The sequence below is a fragment of the Carassius gibelio genome, chromosome A14 (assembly GCF_023724105.1).
Source record: "Carassius gibelio isolate Cgi1373 ecotype wild population from Czech Republic chromosome A14, carGib1.2-hapl.c, whole genome shotgun sequence".
Lineage (NCBI taxonomy): Eukaryota > Metazoa > Chordata > Actinopteri > Cypriniformes > Cyprinidae > Carassius > Carassius gibelio.
Genome location: NC_068384.1, coordinates 2017133 through 2041003, shown reverse-complemented (window position 1 = coordinate 2041003; position 23871 = coordinate 2017133). Strand labels below are relative to the sequence as shown.

Sequence of the window (23871 nt, the reverse complement as noted above, 5' to 3'; positions counted from 1 at the left end):
GTCTGCCAAGTGGTTGAGCGCAACAATGATTGCCGAGATGCTGTCTTAATAGGCAGCTGACTAGATTTTGAGACACAGCCTGTCTACTTTCATACCAAACAATCGTGCAGCGTTTAAATCCTCAATTTTCCTTTTATCTCGTCAGTATTGCGAAATAATTTAACATGGCCAACAGTACATTTTCTTCCTACAATTACTAATTGTTTTCAGAAAATCAGTTAATGTATAATATTTTAAATGTTATCTACATTTTTGGTAAATTTGAACTCATATTGAAGAGAAAAAGCAGTAAAATAACAATATATAAACATTTATTTGAAGGTTAAATCATGAAGTAGCGTGTCAGTTTTTAAAAATGTTTTATTTAAAATGTACACCATGGAATCTTACTACAGTTAAATATTTCACAAATTTCTGGTATTACAGGGGCGGGGGTATTGAAATTAAGGGGAAAACATTGGAGATGACTAGAAAAATCTAGGCCAGTCTTGACACCCAAAATGTTTCACACAGAAAACAGTCACTTGTCCTATAATTGCATTAATCATTAAAACATGTCTTGACATTGATACGCAAAATAGGTGCTTAGAAATTATATGTACTGCACATAGCCTATGCATGACTGTCTGTACCTCTTAACTATATTATTTGAAATTAAATGACTTAAATCTGAAAATGACTGAACATGGGAAATGACATTTATAAACTGAATATAACTGCACATTGTACCTGGAATAAATACATGTAATAAAATAGTCCAAAGTAAGCATTTTAAGAGTAAATATGTCTTAGCAAAGAATAACTCCATGAACAAAAATATGTTCAGGGCATGCAAAAGAATAGAAGATAAAAAATACAAAAAGTGGCACTGGATGTGACCTACATGGTATTTCAATAGGTGCTTCATTATTCTTTAAGATTATATTTTATAAAAATTTGTTTGGCTATTTAAGACTTGAAATGGATAGGGGTTTACAAAACATACAATACAAACCTCTCAGATTTTGCTTATTTAGCTCATGCTTTCAAATAATGACTCTCATTAAATTAAAATTCTTCTCTCTCTTAACACATTTTGATGCATTAACAACCAGGAACTTTCGGGCTCAATTTTCTTTGGATTTTCTCAAAATTCACAGCTAGCATGTCAATTTTTTTGTAAAAAGTCTTAAAGATAATCTTACTCATCTTAATTCACAACCTAAATAATAGTGTTTGCAAAAAAGTTAGTATTCGTTCGCTCCTCAGTTAAACTGTTAATTTTGATGAGGACATGCATGTTCATTCACAAACACATGTACTGATGAAAAACCTAAATTATTGTTTAACTGAACAGATTGAAACTGCAAGGCAAAATCATAGACATAAAATATGACCTAAAAACTCCAAAGCTTTCCTTCACAGCCTTTCTACCAGAGCTTTGGCTCAGGTGTCACCAGCAAACGATGTCTGTAAAAATACTAATGAGGGACTGCTTAGCATGCCCTAATTAGGAAACAGCTTATATTTGTTGAAAAATACCATGTTAAGCCCACATAAGGCCATCAACAGGGCACTCAGCATTAAAGTAAAAAAAAAAAACAATCAAAATATTCAAACAAGGCTGACGGAGTGAAAAAGATAAGAGTGGACGCTTAGTTCTCGTGGAAGCTGCAATCCCCTCTTCCAACAGGTGGCCAAGACAGAGTTAAAAGAAGCTAGAAGAAGAGAGGAGACAAATGCAGATTAGAGAAAGTATCAGGAGGCCACTGAACTCATCAGCACCAGTGGGAAGACAAGTTTACAACAGTCAATTGAAAATGGCCACTCGGATTTTTCTTTTGCCAGCCAAAAGCATGAAGCATTCAGAATGTGGGCGGAATGGAACACACCGTCCTTCTGGTCTGCTTCAAATGCATAGTGCATCCTCTCTTCACAATTTGGACGTGCATGGATTCATATATCTTGGATTCTCTATTTAATAAAACCGTGGTCAAAGGTAACCCAATCTAAAACAGGTGAACTGGGACAGTGATTATAATGATTGCATTTTCCCTCCCCATCTCTCTGAAGAGGCACAAAAAAAGGTCCATCCCCAAAAAAATTAACATTTGCTGAATATTTTTTTCTTTCATGTAGATAAGTTTCTTTCATCACTGGAACAGATTTGGAGAAATTAAGTTTTACGTTACTTACTAACCAATTGATCATCTGAAGTGAATGGGTGAAAACTTTGAGTTGATGCTTTTATCAGCCGTTTGAATTTTCATTTTGACGGCACCCATTCACTGCAGAGAACCCATTGGTGAGCAAGTGATGTAATGCTAGCCTATCCAATTTTGTTCTGATGAAGAAACAAACTCATCTACATCTTCTTGGTCAGAGAGTGACTAAAGTTTCAGCAGGTTAATATTTTTGGGTGAACTATTCCCTTTAAGCATATTAGTCACACAAAGCATCACAAAAGATACACTGCAAAAAAAGCACAGCCTAAAGCAAAGGTTTTGGTAACACAATAATTACAGTGTTAGTAAAAGCTGCAGAAAGAGCCCAAAATCAAAATACAAGAGGTGACTTATGAGACAGCTTGGTCCACACTGCCTCCCCTTGGGCTACCGGGTTAACCAAAGAGTCTGGGCCTGGTCCCTTATCAAAGCCATACTACTCAGTGCAGAGCCAGGGAATACTGCAAAGGAAAGTAAATACACACACGGCAGTGAGCAGGGACGCTGGAGGGAGCAAAAGCGTTAATAGGTGATAAATATCAATCACATAAATGCCACCTGTTGAAAGACCAGCATCCAGATACAACACAAAACACTCATCCAGCACAGAACCAACTTTTTTTTTTTTTTTGCTGAATAGTCTGGTATATTTAACCGTAGCTTTGAAAATATAAGTTACAACTTAAGAAACTGTCATTTCCTGCAGCGAGTCAGAAAACTGACTCACCTAGACAGAATTTGGTCATATAAGGATCTTATAATGAAGTTCAGTTAATTTGTCAAACACTTCACTTGAGAATATAGGCCGAACCCTTAGACAATAAATTCAGATGTATATTTAGTCTTATTACATATGCTCAGTTAAGCATACAGATGTAGTAAATTGCTCCAAACGTGAAAGTCCAGCTTCTCCCTAAAGCAAATAATCAAAGCATCAACTGAGGAATCAAGATTTTTCAATGCAGAGTAAGCAAATCAAACACTGGCCATGTCACCCCGAGTGCATAAACATTTTATGAATAGTGCAAATAATAATATGTAGAATTACATTGTCTGATATTCATACACAATGACTTGCGCACAGTTTAAAGGTTTATGAAAGAATGCCCTTTATTACTGATGCAAATATTAGTCCCTTTTGCAATCGATATTAGAAAGTTTATTTTTTATTATTAATTTTGTGAAAAATAAAATGTCACAAAAATAAAAAGCTATAAAAATGTGCTTACATTTGGATGAAATGTGCCAAAGTTTTTCTAAACTAATACAAGCATAGCAATGACCGGTTGTATAACATCTGTATAACATACATGAGCTAAAAATATCATTACTAACGTTCCTAAATTCTAACCAATCTGTTGGAAACTAGGATAAAAAAAAGCCTTAAATCTTACTGCAGGACCGAACTGAAAGCAGCTCATACATCTTTCTATTATAACACTAATGACAATTATGGTATTACTAATATAATTTGTCCCATTTTAACCTGTGTACTCAACTACTGCATACCCATAACAGTAGCCACTCGTGTTAAAGTTGAATCAAACACTAGTCATGCAGAGCAAAGCAATATCATCATGATATCATAACACAGCAAGTTACACAAAGAAAAAGAAACAATAGCATGTCATAAAAAAAAGGAGTTAAACCATCTAAAGAAGGATTCCATTCACAGTTAATATCCCTCCTCAGGTGCGTTATGCGTGAAACTGGGGGAACGGAAGAGAGAGGGGGGGAGGGAATGGGAACAGCATGGCTCAGGAACACTGAGGAGGGAAGAGCTCATTCACAGCGGGCAGGGGGAGCACTTTCTACAGGAATCCTGAACTGGAAACGAGAGAGAAGTGAGATTATTGTTCCCTACAGGTTACACTGTTGTATTCACACATTAATTTAAAGAAGATCCAAAATGTTAGTCGTGCATCTGTTAAAACATGATTGCATGAAAGCGGTTGCAGGGGGTGTATGTGGTAAGGCTTAGTATTGTTCTCTCTTTGTACCAGTTAAAATTCATTATATGGTCTCTTCTGTTGTGTAATGACTTGAGTCAGAAATCCAAACTTTAACATTGGTGTTATTTACAATTTAGCAAGGGATAGCCTTCTCAACAACAACATTATTTTCAAGGCTGAGTGGTGGACTAGTGTGACCCAGCTGTAGGAGCCGAGCCATTAAAGGCTCTTTTGTGCAAGATTTTTGGAAGAGCAGTGGAGTGCAAACAACAGCAGATTGTTATGGATTCAGATGGCAGATGGCTGCACATCACACAGAGAGAGCAATAAACTCTCGCCTGGCTCTGGAGACAAAATATCCCCTGCTGCTGCCACAGAGACATTCTTCACATTATCAGCACTTTTAAGCATGAATAAGATAAACTAATTACTATGCAGCTCTTTAACACAGAAACTACATGATCCACCATCATTACATGTGTCCCTGTAATTTAGTTCCCTAGTGTGAACGAGGGCTTGTGCCTTAAGAGATACTTTGAAAGCCTTACCAGCATAAGGTGTCTCATGCGGGACTGGGAACAGGTGAGGAGTTAACTGGAAAACAGCATGGATGAGACGTACATGACACGTGCACAAACTAGACAAGACACTTTACATGCAACATCAAACAATGAATACTCTACATGTCCTGCCCTGCAAGAGCACTGAGGAAAGCTGTACCCTTTCTCTGGCTTTCATATAAATTGTTAACAGTGTTTCCTCAGTATCTTGTTGCTGTGAAAACTGCTGCCTTGTGAGGACATACAAGAAGCTTAAGAGGGGGGAAACAGTTAAAATCAGAAGAGATTGATTTGAAAAACCAACAAAACGTAAACCTTGTCAATGCAAGTGTCTTCTTTCCAATTAATTGTCAGGTGATCAACTTGAGGCAAATCAACTTGAAGACACAATCATGGGTGATTACCAGCATTACTGAAGCAATTTATTTGAGCTCTGATTACTAGTAACCATTTGCGTGTTTGCAATGCAATATTGTACTGTTAATAATGTAATCATTTCATACCATGAGTTATATAGCATATATAATTATAACTATATAGAACCGTCTAACATGTTATTTTCATACAAGACTACCAAATACCAGACTGGGAAATGTAAAGAGATCACAATTAAAGTATGCTATATATTTTCATAGCATAACTGAAATACAGCTGAACAATACCACAAAAATAAACTGGATGTTTTATATTATAAATGCACAACAATATGAGTATCTTCACTACTGTTCCAAAGTTTGGGGGTGGGTAAGATGTTGTTGAAAGAAGTCTCTTATGCTTACCAAGGATGCATTACTGAATTAAATTATAGTAAAAATGGTATAATTGTGAAATATTATTACAATTTAAACGACTTCTATATTTAATATATTTTAAAATGAAATGTATTTATGTGATGGCAAAGCTGAATTTTCAGCAGCAATTACTACAGTCATCAGTATTAATAACTCACTACTAAGATAAAATAATTATAATATGCAGAGGTAGTTCTCAAGAAAGATGTATTCTTTCCAGTGGTCGCCGTGATTTTGCCAAGAAAGACATGTTCCTGGATCAACATTACGGTCCAAAAATATAGACTTAACCCAATCCCTACCCCTAAACCTAACCCTACCCATAATTTATTATAATATCAGTGGGAAATGATATCTGATCAACAAGGGTGTAGAAGCACCTAATCCTGTTTGTAAGCCTAAAACTAATGTTTCGTGGAGTGATTTTTTAATAAAAAATGTGCAGAATTTATTTCAAACAAACCTAATCTACCCTAAATCTAACATCTAATTTAATGCATTTTTGCTGAATAAAATGTATTAAAAAAAAAATTAAAAAAATAATCGAATAAACTTTTGAACAGTAGTGTATATGCTCAAACTAGAGCTTTGTTTTCATATCAGTGCACTGTCAACTCCATCCAAACTCCATAGTTTTGGTCATTATCCAAATTTAATGTTCCTTGTTATATTACATGAGAGGTCGGTGAAATGCATACACACACACACACACACGTTCACACATGTTCTCCTGCATCGTGATCTTCTGGTATCTCGTGAAGGCAAGGTTGTGAGGGTTAGGGACCATGTAGAGAGGTCAGTACTTACTTTTTCCTCTCTTTATCCTTCTTAAGTGTGGAGGAGCTCCCTGCCTGCTGGGTCTGGGCCTGCAGCAGCTCAGCAGCGGTCTTCTTCTGCTTGAAGCTGTTCAGCTCATCATCGAGAGACTTCTTCTTGTCCTCGAGTTTCTTCTTCTCATCCTGGTGAAGCTTCTTAAGACGGTCAAACTTTTCATGAAGCTGTGAAATGAACACCAAAGAGTCAGTATGTTACGGAACTAACAAAGCTTTACTATCTACTGTAAAAAAAGTCCAATTTATAGAAGTAAACATGGTCTCTCTTTTTTTTTTCATAATTTTTGGATGCATTTGATTGTATGAACCAGACCAGCTATACAGCTACTGAACCCCATGTATTGCATGAGCGGTGAATAATACTTTGGCTACATTTGCTAAATGTATTACGGTCTTCAAAAAAACAAACAAACCTCCTTTTCTGCCTCTTTCAGCTCTGCCTCCTTCTCTTTGACTCTCTGGACAAACATTTGCCTCATTTCCTCCTCTTTCTTCTGCAGCTCACCCATAAACTCATTCCTTTTGGCCTCGTATGTTTCCTGTAGGCTGAACACAACAAACCACACACAAAATATTTGTTTAAAGGGATTGTTCCCTTTTAATTAATTCATTATTAAACTGCTGAGATTAAGCCGCTCAGTTTGTATGGATTCGTTTCACAATGCCGTTATAATCTTCTTGGATCTTTTATCTGAATGTGTTTTGAAGATGAACCAAAGCCTTATGGATTTGGAATGACAGTAAACTATCCCTATTACCATTCATTTATCCCTATAAATGTTTTTGTCATAGGTTGTGGTGGAGAACTTTTTCCAGATCATTCGGTGTGACTGTGACCCTCTTCACCTGAAGGGTTTGCTGTCAGGATCAGTGTCTTTGAATCCCATCTCCTCCAGCTTGCAACGGCGGTACAGCTCATAATGGCGAGTGTGAGTCTGTTCTCGCAGGTCCTCCATGTTGACCCTTATCAGCATTTCTCTCAGCTTCACAAAATCACAGTGATTCTCATTCTCCACTGGAAAACACAAAACACACGACTTTCAATGGAAAATGCCCATCAATGACTGCCACAGTCATATAAGATATGAAAAGAGATGGGAATAAATTCCTCCTGGACATGCCATACACATTAATCACTGCATTTTCTTCAAGGGTGGAGTAAGTCTAAGAGTTAAAGATCTGGGTAGTTTATGGAAAAGCTGCAGATGGGTAATTGACATTATACTATCCAAGTAACAGTGGTACGACATGTGCATTTTAAGCAATTTAAAAATAAAAAAATCTTGCAAAACTGTCAAAAAAAGATAATGTGATAAAAAAAATTATGCTCATAAGAAACGGTGACTTGAATTTCTGCATTTAGCAGATGCTGTTATCAACAAAAAAAACTTGGTGCATTCAGGCTAACATTTTTTACCTAATGTGTTCCCTGGGAATAGAACCCACAACCTTTTGCGCTGCTAATGCAATGCTCTACCACAGAGCCACCGGAACACATACATTTTAACATCTTGATGTTATGAAACTTTGTTCATAACCTTCTTCAATTTCATACCCGACACAAGGACATGAGCTATTTTAACAGTCTGTGTGTATAAATGTCCAGCTGTGATCTAGTATTAACAATACCAACATTCCCTGCAGCTGTTATTGTAACAGTATAAACAGAGATGTTTTTACATTAAGAAATCGGGAGTGGTGCTTGTCTGTGCAAAACTAGGCGCCACAGTGCTGGAGTTTTCTGGGTGGTTGCCAGGGTGTTGTTAAAGGGTCAGTTCAGCCTAAAATTAAAATTCTGTCATGAATTACTCAACCTCATATCATTCCAAATCTTCTGAACACAAATTAAGATATTCTGATGAAATCCAAGAGCTTTCAGACCCTGCATAGTCTACGCAGGGTCAGAAAGCTCTGGGATTTCATCAAAAATACCTCAATTTGTATTCCGAATGTGAACAAAGGTCTTACCAGGTTAGGAGCGACATGAGGGTTAGTAATTCATGACAGAATTTTCATTTTTGGGTGACCTATCCCTTTAAGGTGTTCCAATCATTTTTTTGTGCACTGCTATGTGGTTGCTTACAGTCCCATCAAAGAAGATCATCACCAGCTGTCTTTAATATTCTAGTCTCTAGTTATGGCTTGTGGCCTTCTCTCAATCTAAGTTTACAGGATTTTTTCAGCTCACTGATATAAATTTGCATAGAAAATGCATCCCTTTCTGCATGGTTTTAATCCATGTGACTTTGACCTTTAAATAAGTAAACGATGTGCCATGAATCACAAGTAAACACATGACTCACAGTGGCAGTGTCTGGTCACCCTTACAGAAGACTAAATTAAGCAAGATCACTTTGCATACAAGAAAAAAGGCCACTGCAATATATACAGTACAGACCAAAAGTTTGGAAACATTACTATTTTTGATGATTTTGAAAGAAGTTTCTTCTGCTCATCAAGCCTGCATTTATTTGATCAAAAATACTGAAAAAAATGTAATATTGTGATATATTATTACAATTATAAATAATATATATATTTTTTTATTATACTTTAAATTATCATTTATTTCTGTGATGCAAAGCTGAATTTTTAAGATCATTATCACATGATCCTTTACAAATCATTCTAATATGATGATTCATTATCAAAGTTGGAAACAGTTCTGCTGCTTAATATTTTTTCAGAACATGTGATACTTTTTAGGATACTTTGATGAATAAAAAAAACAGTATATTTTTTTTTTATAAAATCAATACTTTTATTCAGCAAGGATGTGTTAAATTGATAAAAAGTGATAGTAAAGAAAATATATTATTAGAATATATATTATTCTGTTTTTTTTTTTTTTTTTATATATGCAGTTCTTTTGAAACTTTTATTCATCAAATATATTAGACAGCAGAACTGTTTCCAACACTCATAATAAATCAGAATATTAGAATGATTTCTAAATGATCATGTGATAGACTGGATGTTACATGTGACACTGAAGGCTGGAGAAATGATGCTGAAAATTCAGCTTTGCATCACAGGAATAAATTATTTATTCTAAGAATATATTCAAATAGAAAACTATTATTTTATGTTGTAATAATATTTCACAATATTACTGTTTTTTTCTGTATTTTTGATCAAATAAATGCAGGCTTGATGAGCAGAAGAAACTTCTTTCAAAAACATTAAAAATAGTAATGTTTCCAAACTTTTGGTCTGTACTGTATATATATATATTACAATATTCTACAATTCTTTACAATTTACAGTAAAAATAAATGTTTCTTGAGTAGCAAATTGGCATATTAGAATGATTTCTGAAGGATCATGTGAAAAGAATAATGGCTGCTGTCATTAGGAATAAATTCTATAAATAATATATATATATATATATATATATATATATATATATATATATATATATATATATATATATATATATATATATATATATATATATATATATATTAGGGGTGTAACGATACGCGTATTCGTATTGAACCGTTCGTTGGAGTAATTAATTACATTTGGTTCGTTGGAGTAATTAATTACATTTGGAAAAAAAAAAAAAAAAAGAGAGAGATAGAAATATAATGATATGCGTTCAACAAGGTAGCCCAATAACCCAAACAACGTAACAGGCAACGCCCCTGACACTCCCGAAGAAGAAAAAAACACCATCTTATATGTTTATGTTAGGCTACTCAGCAGGCGCTCGCTCACTCAGTACGCGCTGAAGGCTCGTTGCAAAATAGCCAATGCGTTTAACAGACTAGAAATGAGAAGATCCCCCAATAACCAACAGGTCTGGTGTTTGGGTGCACTTTGGATTCCCTTTAAGCTATAATGGTGATGGCAAGAGAATATCTGGGATATATGCGTCAGTACTATCTGGGAAAAGACGAAAAAAAGGAGAAACATGCACGCAGCAAACTATCCCTGCAGCATTTAGACACTATAGCTTACAGGGAATCCAACCCAAACACCAGACCTGTTGGTTATTTTAGGATCTTATATTTCTGGTCTGTTAAATGCATTAGACATTTTGCAACGAGCCTTCAGCGCGTGCTGAGTGAGCGAGCGCCTTAGGGGCCGTTCACATATCGCTCCTAAAAACGCGTGGAAAACGCTAAGCACGTCTTTCTCCTCCTTTCCAAAGCGCTCGGGCAGAAGCGCTCATGAGGCGTCTGTCTTTGCTAAGCAACAATGACGTGCTCTCTCCATGAGACGCGGAAATTTCAGCGAAGGATAAATGGATTTGCAGCTCTAAAAATCGCTTGCAGTAGCTCTGCTACTAAATTTATTTCAAAATTGCAATCCATATACAACTATGATCAGCTGTTCCTTCATCTTGGCTGAGCTCTCAACCTTGTTACGGGAAAGGATGAAGCTGATTGGTTGGTTCTTGTCACATGACCCGCGGTGCGCTTGCGGCATTCTGAAAAGTTGAGATGTTTTTACATTTTGCTGTATCTAAAACGTATCGAACCGAACCGAACCGAACCGTGACATCAGTGTATCGTATCGAACCGAACCGTGAATTTTGTGAACCGTTACACCCCTAATATATATATATATATATATATATATATATATATATATATTAAATAATATTCACATATGATACAGTTTGGGGCAGGGTTGCACTAAAGGATTTTAATTGTGGTGCCATCAACCAATCAGTGCTGTACTGATGTAATTTTCCTGTTGCGCCATAATGGTAAGTCACATGGAAATTACAGCTCAGTGTCTCATTCTCACATCCCTAATACATGAGCATGCTACCCTGATGTGAAAAAAAATGCAAGAGAGAAAGAGGTTGGTGTGTTGAATGAGAGTGTCAAGTCATTGTCCTACAGAAAGGGAGGGACGGAATGGGTTTGGATGCCCTGAACAAAGAGGTCAGGGACAAACTGAGGGAAAAGCTCAGTGTCATTTCCTCTAGAAGACGTGACCAGCACTCACCCTGGACGGTTCCCCAGGGGTACTGGCGTGCTCGAACCATCTTGTTCCCAATCTTCACTTCCTCAGTGCTTCCCACTACCGCAAAAGGCAAATGACCCTGCAGAGCACAAAACAATCCCACAAACAAATAATTTAGCAGAAATACTCTATTTTAAGTTCTTAAAGTAACAAACTTGATTATGCAATATTTAAATCCATTTAATTAAGAAATAAATGAACAGTATCCTCCTCTCTTCTTAAGTACTGCATCTCACAATGGCAAAACCCTGAAAGAAATTACCTTGTTAAGACAACATTTACTAGACAAGACTAAAGTGGGCTTTAAAATCACTGAGAAAAATATTGGAGTGTGTTTATCCCACAGTAAAAAACATGTTGTTGGGAGAGTACACTGAAGAAGAATGCCTCTCCTTTTGTGCTCTCATTTCCTGTGACAAACACAAACAGGAAGGCTGGACACCATATGGACTCTCTCACTTAAACTGTTAAACTGTGACGTGAAATGAGAACTCGACAAGCACTGAAGTATCAAATATGGTTGTTATCTCCAAGCAAAACATGACATGGTACATTTGTGAATGATTCTATGTAAAAGGATTTCAAGTGGAAGTGGAACGCATCATTCTTAATCTTTTCTGTACTCGAATAATACAAAAATAGTGGACATTTTGTTTCTCTTATTTAGCAAACAGTCACTATATTTCAGACTTAGAAACACAAAGGCCAAACCTTTTCTCAACTATTTGCACAATTTCAGGTATCACTTATAGCAGAAACAAATAAAATGTGGGATGAGATGCACACCAACGATTAATACTTTAGGGTTAGATGGCCTGCTTTTTTGTATAAGCAATATTAATAATTATTAAGCAATTATTACTACACATTAAAAGAACATCATGTTACAGTGTTTCCCATTCATAAGCTCTACATGAATCACCCGCCCAGAAAGATCAAATTCAAATTCCACTTTACAAATTTCTCTATTTTCTGACCTCAGTTGGATGTTTTCTCAGTTTCTTCTTCTCTTGCATATTTGAAGCCTTTCCAGCAGTTACAATGCTACTACTAAAAAAGGTTCAAAAATTAACTGATGCTCCAGAAGGAAACACGATGCATTACGAGCCGGGGGTGAAAACTTTTGGAATTTGAAGATCAAGGTAAATTGTACTTAATTTGTGATCCGGGACACATGCAAATATCTTCTGTTGCTTCCGAAGGGCAGTACTAAATGGAAAAATATTATATTTCAACCAAATAAGAAAAATTTGGACATCTTCATCCTGTTCAAAAGTTTTCACCCCTGTCTCTTAATGCATTGTGTTTCCTCATCTTTTATGTACAATATCTTACTAATGAAAAATACTAAACCTTTCACATGCCACTGTATAAATATGAATATAGTCTGTTAATATGCACATAGTTTGTTACTCATATGCAGGCAGTGCGCTGCATGTAGTTATATGCATGTAAACCACCACATTTAGTTGCTCTTTAGTCTAGCTGCATGTTAATTTAATCAGACGATTTCGCAATAATAAAAACAGGAGTAAAGTGAGAGTGACTCCTGGTTAACCTAGTATTAATTGGTTGTGTTAAGTCACTATTCATATTTGTTTTATGTATGACAACAGAAAATGTGTAAATTGGAACAGCTTTTTTGAGCATTACAGTATGCAACAGTTCAGAGAGCAGATCTGAAGTTACAAAACATTTTAATTGCACAAAGACACGTGTTTATTTTGACACTTGTATTGACTTTTCATGTTTCTACCTAAATTTAATTTGTTGTGAAATTTTAATTATTTACTCAAGCATACATTCATAAATGAAAGACATGAAAATAAAATGACTGTCATATAATGCATTTATTATCAAAATTGTCCTCCCTAGAGGTTTTCTTCCAGCTGACTAATGTGTTTTGGACATTGGCTTTTCTGAGGAAAGCTGTTGTATTAACATTTTCCCATGGTTTAAACACTGACTGAGTAGTTTATCCTCGTTGTGTGCACACGTAAAACACAGACACAGTCAAAACTCAGTGTCATCACTGAAGCTCTAATTAAACCAAACCTTTCACTCAATGACTTTGTCCCACCAAAAATGTTTTGGCTGAAAACATTTTTCTTTTGTTTTTTTGGTTACTTACATTCATTGTTGAGTTGATCTCTGCCACGGTCTCATCGTCAGTGGGAAACTGGTAGATCTGGACACCATTGCTCACCAATTCACTTGTGATCTTAATTTTGAACTTAGCAAGTTCACTCTTTGAGATGGCATCTGATTTGGCAACGATGGGGATGATATTCACCTGTAACATAAGAGGAGAAAGGCTTGGTAGGCATTTGGGAATAATCTTTAATCAGAAATTAAATCAATTTATATAAACATGAATTAAGATGACAACAAAAGACAGCAGTGGTCAGATGATTTCTTTGCATATAAAACGCCAAACAGTTCTAGTGAGAAAATATTTCCCTTTCGGACAGCTAACTTTCAACCACTCAGGCATAATAACCTAAACACTGTAATTTAAATCAACCTCAGAACAAGTATAGTCCATAGACAAATATGGACACTCATCTTCTCTCCTACAATGCCTGAGCAAATGGAATAAATGCACACAGAGTGCAGAAAAATGACTTCATTTAATTCAAGTGCAGAGGCTGACACATGTATTTGCACAAATAGACTACACTTTGGAAAACTTTAATTAGGAGCAGTTAATGCAATCAAAATGGGACTCCATAGAACGCTGTGAAAGCTTACATAAAATCCTCTTGATCAAATCTGAACGTGCCTCAAATTGGAACAGAATTAACCATATGCAGCTATTTGACATTCACTTTGAAACCAATTCAGAGAGGGTGTTTAAAGGCCTAGTTCAGCTAAAAATTAACATTTGCATCTTTAAAGCGTGAGAGCCTCAGCCTTGAGAGCCTCAATTTAATTATATAGAAAAAATGGCCTGGATGTTCTTTAAAAATTCATAGACATAGAACAACGTGAAAGTGAGTAAATGACTTTTTTTTATTTATTAATAATTCCTTTAATCTCAAGTCTCTATGCAGGATAAGTGGGGGGGGGGGGTGATAATCAACACCCCTCCTCCACTCATGACTCTCTCTCTAACACACAAGTGCACATATGGAGTGCTCTGATCCCACTCACTCAATTTTTTACACTCCTGCCACCCACACCACCATCTAAATACTGTTCTCAGTAGCCTGGCCACTAGCTTTATGCTTTGTCTGTTTCCTGTAATTTACTACTGATGAGTTGTAAGGTAAGCACAGGAACTTTAAATAAAGGTTAAACCACAGTGCAAATACACTGGAACCTCTTCTCACACATACAAGGCAACTGGTTTAAAAAACACTTCCGATTTAAGAGAGCATCGTTGTTCAGGGAATCTGTGCAGCACGGATAGAGATGAAAAACAATGCAGGATTACACAGCTGACCTTCACTGCTCCAATGACACTAAACATGGCCAACAGCTGACTGCTTAATAACCCACATATTAATTGACTGCTCTGCACAGTTAAACAGTAAATAATGCTAAGCCACATTTATAGCAGACATAAATTCAATAAAAGCCTATTTTTGTAATAGTTCAATAAATATGTGATTATTATTATTGGTTTAAAGATATAAATTATTTTTGCTAATATAAAAAAGTAATGTATTTTTGATGGTCTACTGCATTAAATACTGTAAAAACATTTCTACTGTTAACTATATTGTCATACTGATCAGTCAACAGTGTGATCAGAAAAACAAAACAAAAAAACATCACTAACCTTACTGTCCAACTTCTTCATAGTAACCAGGTCAAGGGACTTTAGTGAGTGTCCAGTGGGAGCAATAAAATACAGACAGGCATGGATCCGTGTATCATGATAACTGTGTAGGGTGCGTTTAATCTTCAGTTCCTCCTGAAGGTACGCTTCAAACTGAGCATCAATGAACTCCACAATTGACTTGTAACTGCAAGTTGAACAATGAAAAACATGGAAATAATTACTTACGGCCAAAAGAAACACACAAACTTCACACTCGTACTCAAGTAAGACAAGTGTTAATCTACAAAGAGTTTAAAGCTTGAGGCTTACTACAGAACTGTAAAATAAACTCAGAGCTGAGCTTTGATGGGGAAAAAGTCCTGGTTCGGGTATCTATAAATAGTTGGCTAGCTCTAGACTCATAAAAGTGCATCTTCAGGCGAAATAAAGCTTGTCACAACCATTCAGCTTAATAACACGCTGTTTCAGTCAAATCTGAACACCATTAAAACCTTTACAACTGGCACTTTCTTAGCCCACGGCATCAGAACCCTGAAAGTGGGTTTATATGTGGTTTCATGATGCCATCCAACCTTTAAATTACATTGAGCTCTGCATACAAAAGTGTCACATGACATGACAGATCAAGAAAAGCAGGACCAACAAATTTTTTTTTTTTCTTATGATAAATGCCATAAAGACTATGAGGTCCCAAAATAAACAGGGGCTTTAAAGGGTAGTGAATGCTCTGTAAATCTTTTAATTTATCAGTTAAAACTAATAATTAATTGCCATGCAATTAAAAAAAAAAAAGCAATCCAACACAATGTTCTTTGTAGTCATAGACTTGGTTTCTTATCTGAGGTTTAATATCTATTATGAAACATACTAGACTGAGTTTAATATATCAGTTATCATTTATATTAGTTATAATACTTTTTATAATAATTATGTTTATAACAATATATTTCACACAAACTGACAATTAAAACCAAAGAGTTATAAGTAGATTTTACCAATAATCAAAGACAAATGTACCAGTGGAAGCTTATAACTAACATTATGGATCATCATAGGACTGTTTATGCCTCTGGATCAAGTGGCTAAAGAATCAGTTTACTTAACCTCATTTGATCACAGGCAGATCTCACCTGTCCTCTTTGTTGATCTGATCTCCAAAGCCTACAGTGTTGACCACAGTGAGCTTGAGACGAACGTTGCTCTCCTGCAGCTCGTAAGTGTTGGACTTGAGCTGCACTCCAGGCTGATTGTGCTGTGTAGGTTCACCCTCAAATTTGGTGTTGAACAGGGTGTCCATGAGGGTGGACTTTCCCAAACCCGTCTCCCCTGCAAGAAACACAGAAATAAGCTACTAGGCTCTATAAAAAATATCACTATATACTGTACAACTAATTCTCAATTATTTTTTTCTATAAAAGGTGTCTAGGATATTTATTAAATAAGGTTTGCTGTATTATAGCTGTACTCAGCTATCAAATAGAAATAGGTGAAATCATTTTCAACATCAAAATTACACGCATGAGATTTAATATATAAGTACACTATTTAGCTGATGCATACACTTCAGATTTTAACCCACATAATTGGCGTGTTAAAGTGTAAAAGCCATGCAGCAATCCTGGCTAAGTCTGCCTAAAGGTCCTATTCTTGCTTTCCTGACAACCACAAGCGCAGTAGAAATGGACATCATGCAACACCACCAGAATGTTAATTATATGGATGGCTCACATTTGCCATTTCTTCATAAACTCCCATTCCCACAGGCCCCTCATAACAGGCATGAGCAAAAAGCCTCGTCTGACACCTATAAATAAAGCACCGATTTTAAACACAGATCAAATGCTGATGAGCATTAACTATCAAAACGCATCCAAAAATTGAGACTGAATTAAACTTCACATAACTGATGGAATCAAAGCTGATGGTTATATATTCAGAAGCATTTCCTCTTTTCTCCGGATAATGATGACGTGATATTTACAGCATGCCGAAGCACTCAGCATTCACTAAACCCAGAGCACTGAAGCTGAACCTAAACGATCAGGAATGAAGAGAGGAGAGAGGGATCGGCTTGACAATAGTCCCTTGCCATTTGCCAAATTCCCTTTACACTGACATTACCTCCTTAGAGCTTTAGCAGAAATTGGATAAAAGCCCTGGCAGATGCCCTGAACTTTAGGGGACACTAACAAAGAATCTGAAACAATGTCTTCATATAAATAATTCAAAAGGCAAAGTGAATACCAAAAGCATAAAGACGTCATATTATCACATGGCTTCTATCACATTGGCTTCTTAGTGAGGGCACAGCATCATTTGCCTGGTTCACAGTTTGCTATAAAGACCATACTGTTGATTTTACAAACAAATTTCAATAGTATTATTAAATACTGACCCAAAACTGCATTCACACTTTTGTTTTTATAAGACAGTATGATCAAGAACCCGATCATAAATAAATGTAATTAAAACAATTTAAAATATATATATATATTTCAGTCCATTTCAAACATAATTTTATATCTTTAACTTGGTCTACTATAAATGTAAATTCACTAATAAATCACCATGCAAAAATAGTATACTACATTGTTGATTTTATTTCATTTATTAAACATACTAGTTATGTTTTGTGTGTTTATCTATTAAGCAGACACTAATGACTTGCACTGCATATAAAATATACACTTTAACGATTCATGAATTCCCTAGGAATCAAAGTGGTGTTGTTAGCACCATGCTCTACTGTTTATCCTACAGAAATACTTTTTTCCTGGTATGCCACCAGTTAATATAGTAAGTTATTTTAGGAATTGTTACTCACATACAGGTTTAGGCTAAGTTACCCACTTTTGATTACTCAAAATGCATTGTTGCTTTGCGTGAACATCACCCTCTTTGTCACAGATTTCAGAAAAACTACAACTTTACAACTTGACAATGAACAACACTGAACTGAAATACTCAACAGCACTAACCAAAACTAAACAACAGTAAACACCACCCGGATTCAAGAGGAGAATCCAGCAGGAAGTCTGTCTGCCAAACTAACACACATGCACACACCTATGTTTGGACTATTTTTTACTGACCATGTTAAATGAACAGGGGAAGTCATTGCCTAGTGATTAGAGAGTATGACTCCTAACCCTAAGGTTGTGGGTTCGAGTCTTGGGCCGGCAATACCATGACTGAGGTGCCCTTGAACAAGGCACCGAACCCCCAACTGCTCCCCGGGCGCCGCAGCATAAATGGCTGCCCACTGCTCCGGGAGTGTGTTCACAGTGTGTGTGTGTGTGTGTGTGTCCACTGCTCTGTGTGTGCACTTTGGATGGGTTAAATGCAGAGCACGAATTCAGAGTATGGGTCACCATATTTGGCTGAATGTCACACAACTTTTTTTTTTCTTTTCAATTTCACTAAATGTTTTAAAGATTATTTCCACTATTTTTTAACTGTTCTGAGTGAGAACAGAAATTGTCTAACCTACAGTTAAGCAAGCCACACATGAAATCAGGGTACGAATGAAACCAAATTGTGAGTTCCTGCAACTGCTCTCCATCTGTGCATCAGTATTTAGTAAGTGGGTCACAGGACAGAATGAGTTTGCCTTCACAGTGAAGGGGTGTGACATACACTGGAGCAAATGGTTAGTTTCGTCTCAAGGAAAAAAGGAGCTCCTACATGACACACTCACCCACACAGAGGATATTGAAGCAGAAGCCATGGTTGACGGACTTGTTGACCAGCTGATCTGGCATGCTGTCAAAGCCAACATGACCAGAGAGTGGGACGGCACGTGCACCCTCTCCCTAGAAATAAAACAAAAGCAAACCATATGAATTAAACAAGTAAGATGACTGTCACCAAAACATATCATTTGCACACAGTTTCTAAGCAATGCTTAGTCTTTGTAAGCACTTTCATTTATGAGGATGCAACAAAAAAAAAGAAACATTATCAACTAAGTAAGTAAAAGTAAATAGCATGAACCTCATAGACACTATGCAAGATCTTTGACAAATTCTAATACTATGGTGCAGATTTCAAAGGTTCAGCTCTTTGCACTTCCTCTTTCCTGTCTGATCTCAACTGCTGAAACCACATTCAGGCAGACAGACCTGTAAACTTTGTTGCAGTCACAGACGAATATTACCGTTACCAAGTAACAGATACCTATAAAGCAAAGGGGTTGTTGTAAATAGCATAACACAAATGTCAAATTTAGGCCATACTTCAATACTTCATCCACCATTGTTCACACAGGTCTGCCACCTGTCCTGCCCAAACTCTGCCAGGAAAGACTTTTGACCACATTTACAGCATATCCTTTGGAGTGCGTGGGTGTTTGCATATGTGTGACCTAAGCGATGAGCAGAGCAAATGTGCCAAATCATCTGATTTCTGCTAAAATAATAAAACGAAGAGTAAGCATTCAATCAGCACAGGTCTAAGGAAATAAAGTTCCATCATCCAAATGGAGACATTAAGTAAAACTAATGAACATCAAAAAACTAATGGTCATCAAAAGTGCATCCATTTCAGCAAGAACCAATCAGCACAAATGATCAGTTCTGTTATGAGGATTACGGAGGAATAACAACAACCATAAAATGGACATTTCATTAACTGCAAAACGAGCAACTTGGTCAGAGTATCTTATTGACTGAACAAACAGTCACAGTCTGACCCACATGTGCAACATTCTCAAACCAGACAACCGTAAGGAGTCCAAAGGGGGGTCATCATGACTGAAACACCCCACTGGCTGCTCTGTAACCAGAACATACTGGTTCAAACATCTGGTTTGTGTAGTAAAGACTGATATAGAAGTCATTTATGATATCTCACAGAATTTGAGATCAGTCTCGAGCCTGCTGCCTCATGTTAGCTACGTAACTTATTCACATTAGAGACGTCAGAGTGAAGAAAACACAAGCTTCTGCAAAATACATCTGCAATTGGTTAACATGCCAGTTTCTGACATTGATGTACGAAATACTTCATGAAAGACAACGCCCATCGTGCCGAAGAGATATAAGGATGCTAAAGCAACTAAATATAACGGCACTAGACGCGCTCGAATTTACTATAATTTACAATACAAAACAATTATATTAAACTCCCAGTTAAACTGCCGTTTAATACAATACAATGTTTTTTTTATCGTTGTTTGTGAAAATGCATCATTCGTGGTCACTTCAAACCGTGGGTTTCGTGCGTTATTGTTGGCCCTCAACTTTAACCCATTTCCCTCTAAACAGCTGCAGGGAGATAACTATATAATGTGTTTTAAAAAATGTGATCATATATTCTAATTGTGTGCACAAAAAATAACTGGCGTTTAAATATTAATTGTAACTGTGTATCAGTTTGTTGATAATGGGCCCTCAACTACGTTCACGAATATCGAAACCTACTGGATTCTACTAATTGTCGCACCCGCTAAAATATCTGGTACCAATTCGCCAGTCCAGTTTGGTAAACCCAAAGAACATCTTTGTAATAAAACAGTGCTCTTACCGCTTGTCGCGCTATCTCAGTGGCCGCCATGGTTATCTCCTGCATCAACCCTTCACAGGAAACTACAAGCACGCACGCAGAGAGAAGCTAGAGTGACGATCTCAGATACGATGGACTGTACCATTCATTACTGACGCCATGACGATGTGTGTTATTTTTTGGGAATTGCACAATTTTTTTAATTGTAATTGTATACGAATGAACGTATAACCAAAATACACATAGTTTACTAATTACAACACTCAAAACAATCATGATAATCAAAATATCCCATTATACTATGCCCACTATTTCATTAAATGGTATAGTCCTTTTCATACCGTTGTATTTCTAGGTCCAACAACTAACAGTAGTAAAGTGTTGAAAGGCGTAAAAGGTACACTTTTCACAGAATATGTCTTAAATATTAAATATTTCAGCAAGTTACGAAGTAAATATGTCACAAAGGTTAAATGTTTAAAAGTAATATTCCAAAGCCCATTTAAAAACATTTTATTTTAATTGTAGCCTATTATTTGAATGTCATGCGTAAGTTTTTATGTCCACGCGAACAATATATTTTCTTCAGTATTAATAATTTTAAATAATTAATAATAAATAATTTTTGAATAGATTATACTAGCCTATACATTTTAATATGTATGTATGACTAGCCTAGTCATAAAATGCTGGAAGATTGTTTATTTGGAAACTGTCGCAACATTTTTAATAAGCTAGTAAACCTTCATACTAGGCTAATTCATACTGAATTAAGCAGGACTGACTTTGCAAAAATAATACGTAAATAGAGAGAGAGAGAGAGAGAGAGAGAGAGAGAGAGAGAGACTATTTATATATAAAGGAAAAAAAAGGTTCTATTTTAACTTCCTTCTGGGTTCCATCAGTGTAAGTGTCGTGGGTTTGAAGACAAGTGTTGATTTAGTTAGTGGTATTTGAACTTTAGACTTTATTAAGGGGAGGGATTGGACGTCGGAAATGGCCACTGTGAGGAAAAACACACTCGAACAGTTTCGATTAGCTCACGGAAAACATTTTCTGCTTCTCAGAAAGGAGAAACTGTCGTTAAACTAGCGTTCAGAGATCTGTGAAGCCTCATAATCCGCAAGAAATTAGTGTAGAGGGCTTGAATTAGGCTACTTTTAAGAGCTGTGCGGACAACAGGTGATCCGGCATCGGGTGATTCACCCGAGAGACAGGTAACGTTATGCATTCACATTCATCAATCAAACACAGTTTTCGTAAAACTTTACGAGAACATAGAATGATAACATTCGACGAAATTTTACAATTTTCAGACATGAAAACGTAAAAGGCTAAACTACGGACTTAAATAATAAAATAAATATAGGCCTATATAGCCTATATTTTAAAAGTGATCATGTAAAATAGTCATAGTGTGAATGTTTTGTTTTAAAAGCAAGTGTAAAAAGAGGAACACGAATGAGGAAGAAGCGCGTTTCTTTAGCCTACCAAGAGAAAACTAAACTAGTCATGCTTGTTGTTTCTTTCTTAAATAGAAACATGTTTAGATTATTCATTATTAATCTTTTGTTATTATTCTTATGAAGACACGTATTTAGGCTATAATATTTAATTTACGAATATTATATTATTTTTCCCCTACCCAGATTTGAACATTTAAAGGCTAGTAAACAGAAGTTACTGAGGACGATGGTTTTCTAAGGTTATGTAAGCCTCTTTAATTTGGATCTTATCTAAGTAAATAGCCAAACTTCCCGGGGACCCGCCAGTATGTATGAGGGGAACAGCAGTGGTCCCATCAGCTGTGAGGAACACTGTGATGATGAACCTGTGGGGGATGCAGCTCTGCCCTCAGAAGAACCAACAGATTCAGACGGGGACGCTTCAGGCAATAATGTAAGGATTTCAGATTCACCTAAAAGTAGGATAACGAGCCAGTTCCGCTCGAATCTCGAGGAGCGACTGTCAAGACATGGTGCTCGACCCGTGTCTCCTGCGCTCAGCGCCTCCTCGCGCAGATCCAGATTTCACAAACAGCTGGAGGAACGCGGCAGCAGCGCCTCCCGCAGACAATCAGTCGATAAACTGGAGAAGGGCTCCCTCACCCCCTCCATGCGAAAGAAGTATTTGAAAGAGCTGTTTTTGAATAATAAATCCGGATTGTCAAGCATTTTATCATCCAAACACGAATCGTCAGAAGCAGAGGAGGCACCGTATGGTGACACTTTGAACAGCGGCGCGTTCTGGGCTTTGGATCCTATGGAGCACGCGTGGATGCTTTCTGTTGTGGATGGAAATTATGAAACTATGCTGGAATTCCTCGCCGAGGATCCCAGTTTATTGAACAGAAAAGACTTTATCAGTGGTTTTACAGCTCTCCACTGGTTGGCAAAAAATGGAAAGGACGAGACACTGATTCAGCTTCTCAGGCATGCAGAAAAAGAGGGGCTCTCAGTGAATGTGAACTTGAGAGGCAGTGGAGGTCTGACGCCTCTTCATGTGGCTGCCATGCATAACCAGTACACGGTCGTGAAGGCGTTGGTCGGTGCATTCAGTGCTAATATAGATGTCCTGGACTACAGTGGGAAAAGAGCATGGCAGTATCTCAGAAGCAATGCACCTATAGAAATGAAGGAGCTTCTGGGAGCTTGGGATGATGAACACTCTGTAGGGTACTTGAATGTGAACAACAGTGCGAATCAAGCACAGCCAGATGAAGACCATACTCAAGAAGATAGAGTCGAGGTGGACGGTTCAGGAGGAATCACACGCCAGCGATTCTCATCCTTTAAGAGGCTGTTATACAACGTTGGTCTGTTTGAAAATATCTGAGACTTTGCCAAAACCATGTTTTCAGGTCATTGTCAAACAATTAAAATTTGCTCCTTTAACAAAATGTGTATGGTTAATAATGTGGCACCTCTCAACAGTGCTGTTGTATTATTTGATGAATTTTAATCCTTGAAATTAAGAGTTGCAAGGAACTTAACACCAATGTTTCACACACACACACACACATTTACACCACACACAGTGGCTATAGAAAAATATGAAATAATAATCACCGTTTCAACTAAAGTTAGCAGAGACGTACCCCAACAGTCTAACAGCTGTAATTAAAGAAAAATAAGTTGATCCTTTTTCCAACTCAGTGATTGCTATTTTTTTCTATGATATGTTGGTGTTATATCTTTCACGTGGATGTCAAATACAGCTGGATAAAACAAAAACTGGGGCCATCTTCATTTCAGGCTGCAAA

General features: G+C 36.7%; 2 protein-coding genes across 6 annotated transcripts; one reads left to right on the top strand and one right to left on the bottom strand.

The window, feature by feature from the left end:
* Nucleotides 1-342: 342 nt before the first annotated feature.
* LOC128027217 (septin-6) lies at nt 343-20783 on the bottom strand. Of its 5 annotated transcripts, none has more exons than XM_052614579.1 (11): nt 20631-20783; nt 18805-18919; nt 16238-16433; nt 15105-15291; nt 13452-13613; nt 11303-11399; nt 7187-7355; nt 6754-6886; nt 6315-6505; nt 4705-4750; nt 343-1697 (listed from the first exon to the last, which is right to left on the bottom strand). In XM_052614579.1, the coding sequence occupies exons 1-10, from the start codon at nt 20673-20675 to the stop codon at nt 4747-4749; spliced, it is 1299 nt and encodes a 432-aa protein (XP_052470539.1). In that variant the 5' UTR covers nt 20676-20783; the 3' UTR covers nt 343-1697; nt 4705-4746. The 5 variants fall into 5 exon arrangements, 4 of the variants coding, with proteins under 4 accessions (XP_052470539.1, XP_052470536.1, XP_052470537.1 ...); XR_008186653.1 differs by lacking the exons at nt 343-1697; nt 4705-4750 and adding exons at nt 2118-4031; nt 5032-5093; XM_052614577.1 differs by lacking the exon at nt 343-1697 and adding an exon at nt 2118-4031.
* A 717-nt stretch (nt 20784-21500) lies between these two features.
* LOC128027214 (ankyrin repeat domain-containing protein SOWAHD) lies at nt 21501-23508 on the top strand. Its single transcript, XM_052614573.1, has 2 exons — nt 21501-21826; nt 22259-23508. Exon 2 carries the CDS (start codon nt 22383-22385, stop codon nt 23442-23444), a length of 1062 nt encoding a protein of 353 aa, XP_052470533.1. The 5' UTR covers nt 21501-21826; nt 22259-22382; the 3' UTR covers nt 23445-23508.
* Nucleotides 23509-23871: the final 363 nt, after the last annotated feature.

Bases quoted from the DNA above. Each gene is read 5' to 3' on its own strand.
- LOC128027217 (XM_052614575.1), bottom strand. From the start codon at position 20,675: ATGCAGGAGATAACCATGGCGGCCACTGAGATAGCGCGACAAGCG. The intron at 11,400-13,451 runs GTAAGTAACCAA...TGTGCTCTGCAG, and splicing joins AGATCAACTCAACAATGAAT to GGTCATTTGCCTTTTGCGGT. The intron at 6,506-6,753 runs GTTTGTTTGTTT...TTCATTTCACAG, and splicing joins TGAAAGAGGCAGAAAAGGAG to CTTCATGAAAAGTTTGACCG.
- LOC128027214 (XM_052614573.1), top strand. From the start codon at position 22,383: ATGTATGAGGGGAACAGCAGTGGTCCCATCAGCTGTGAGGAACACTGT.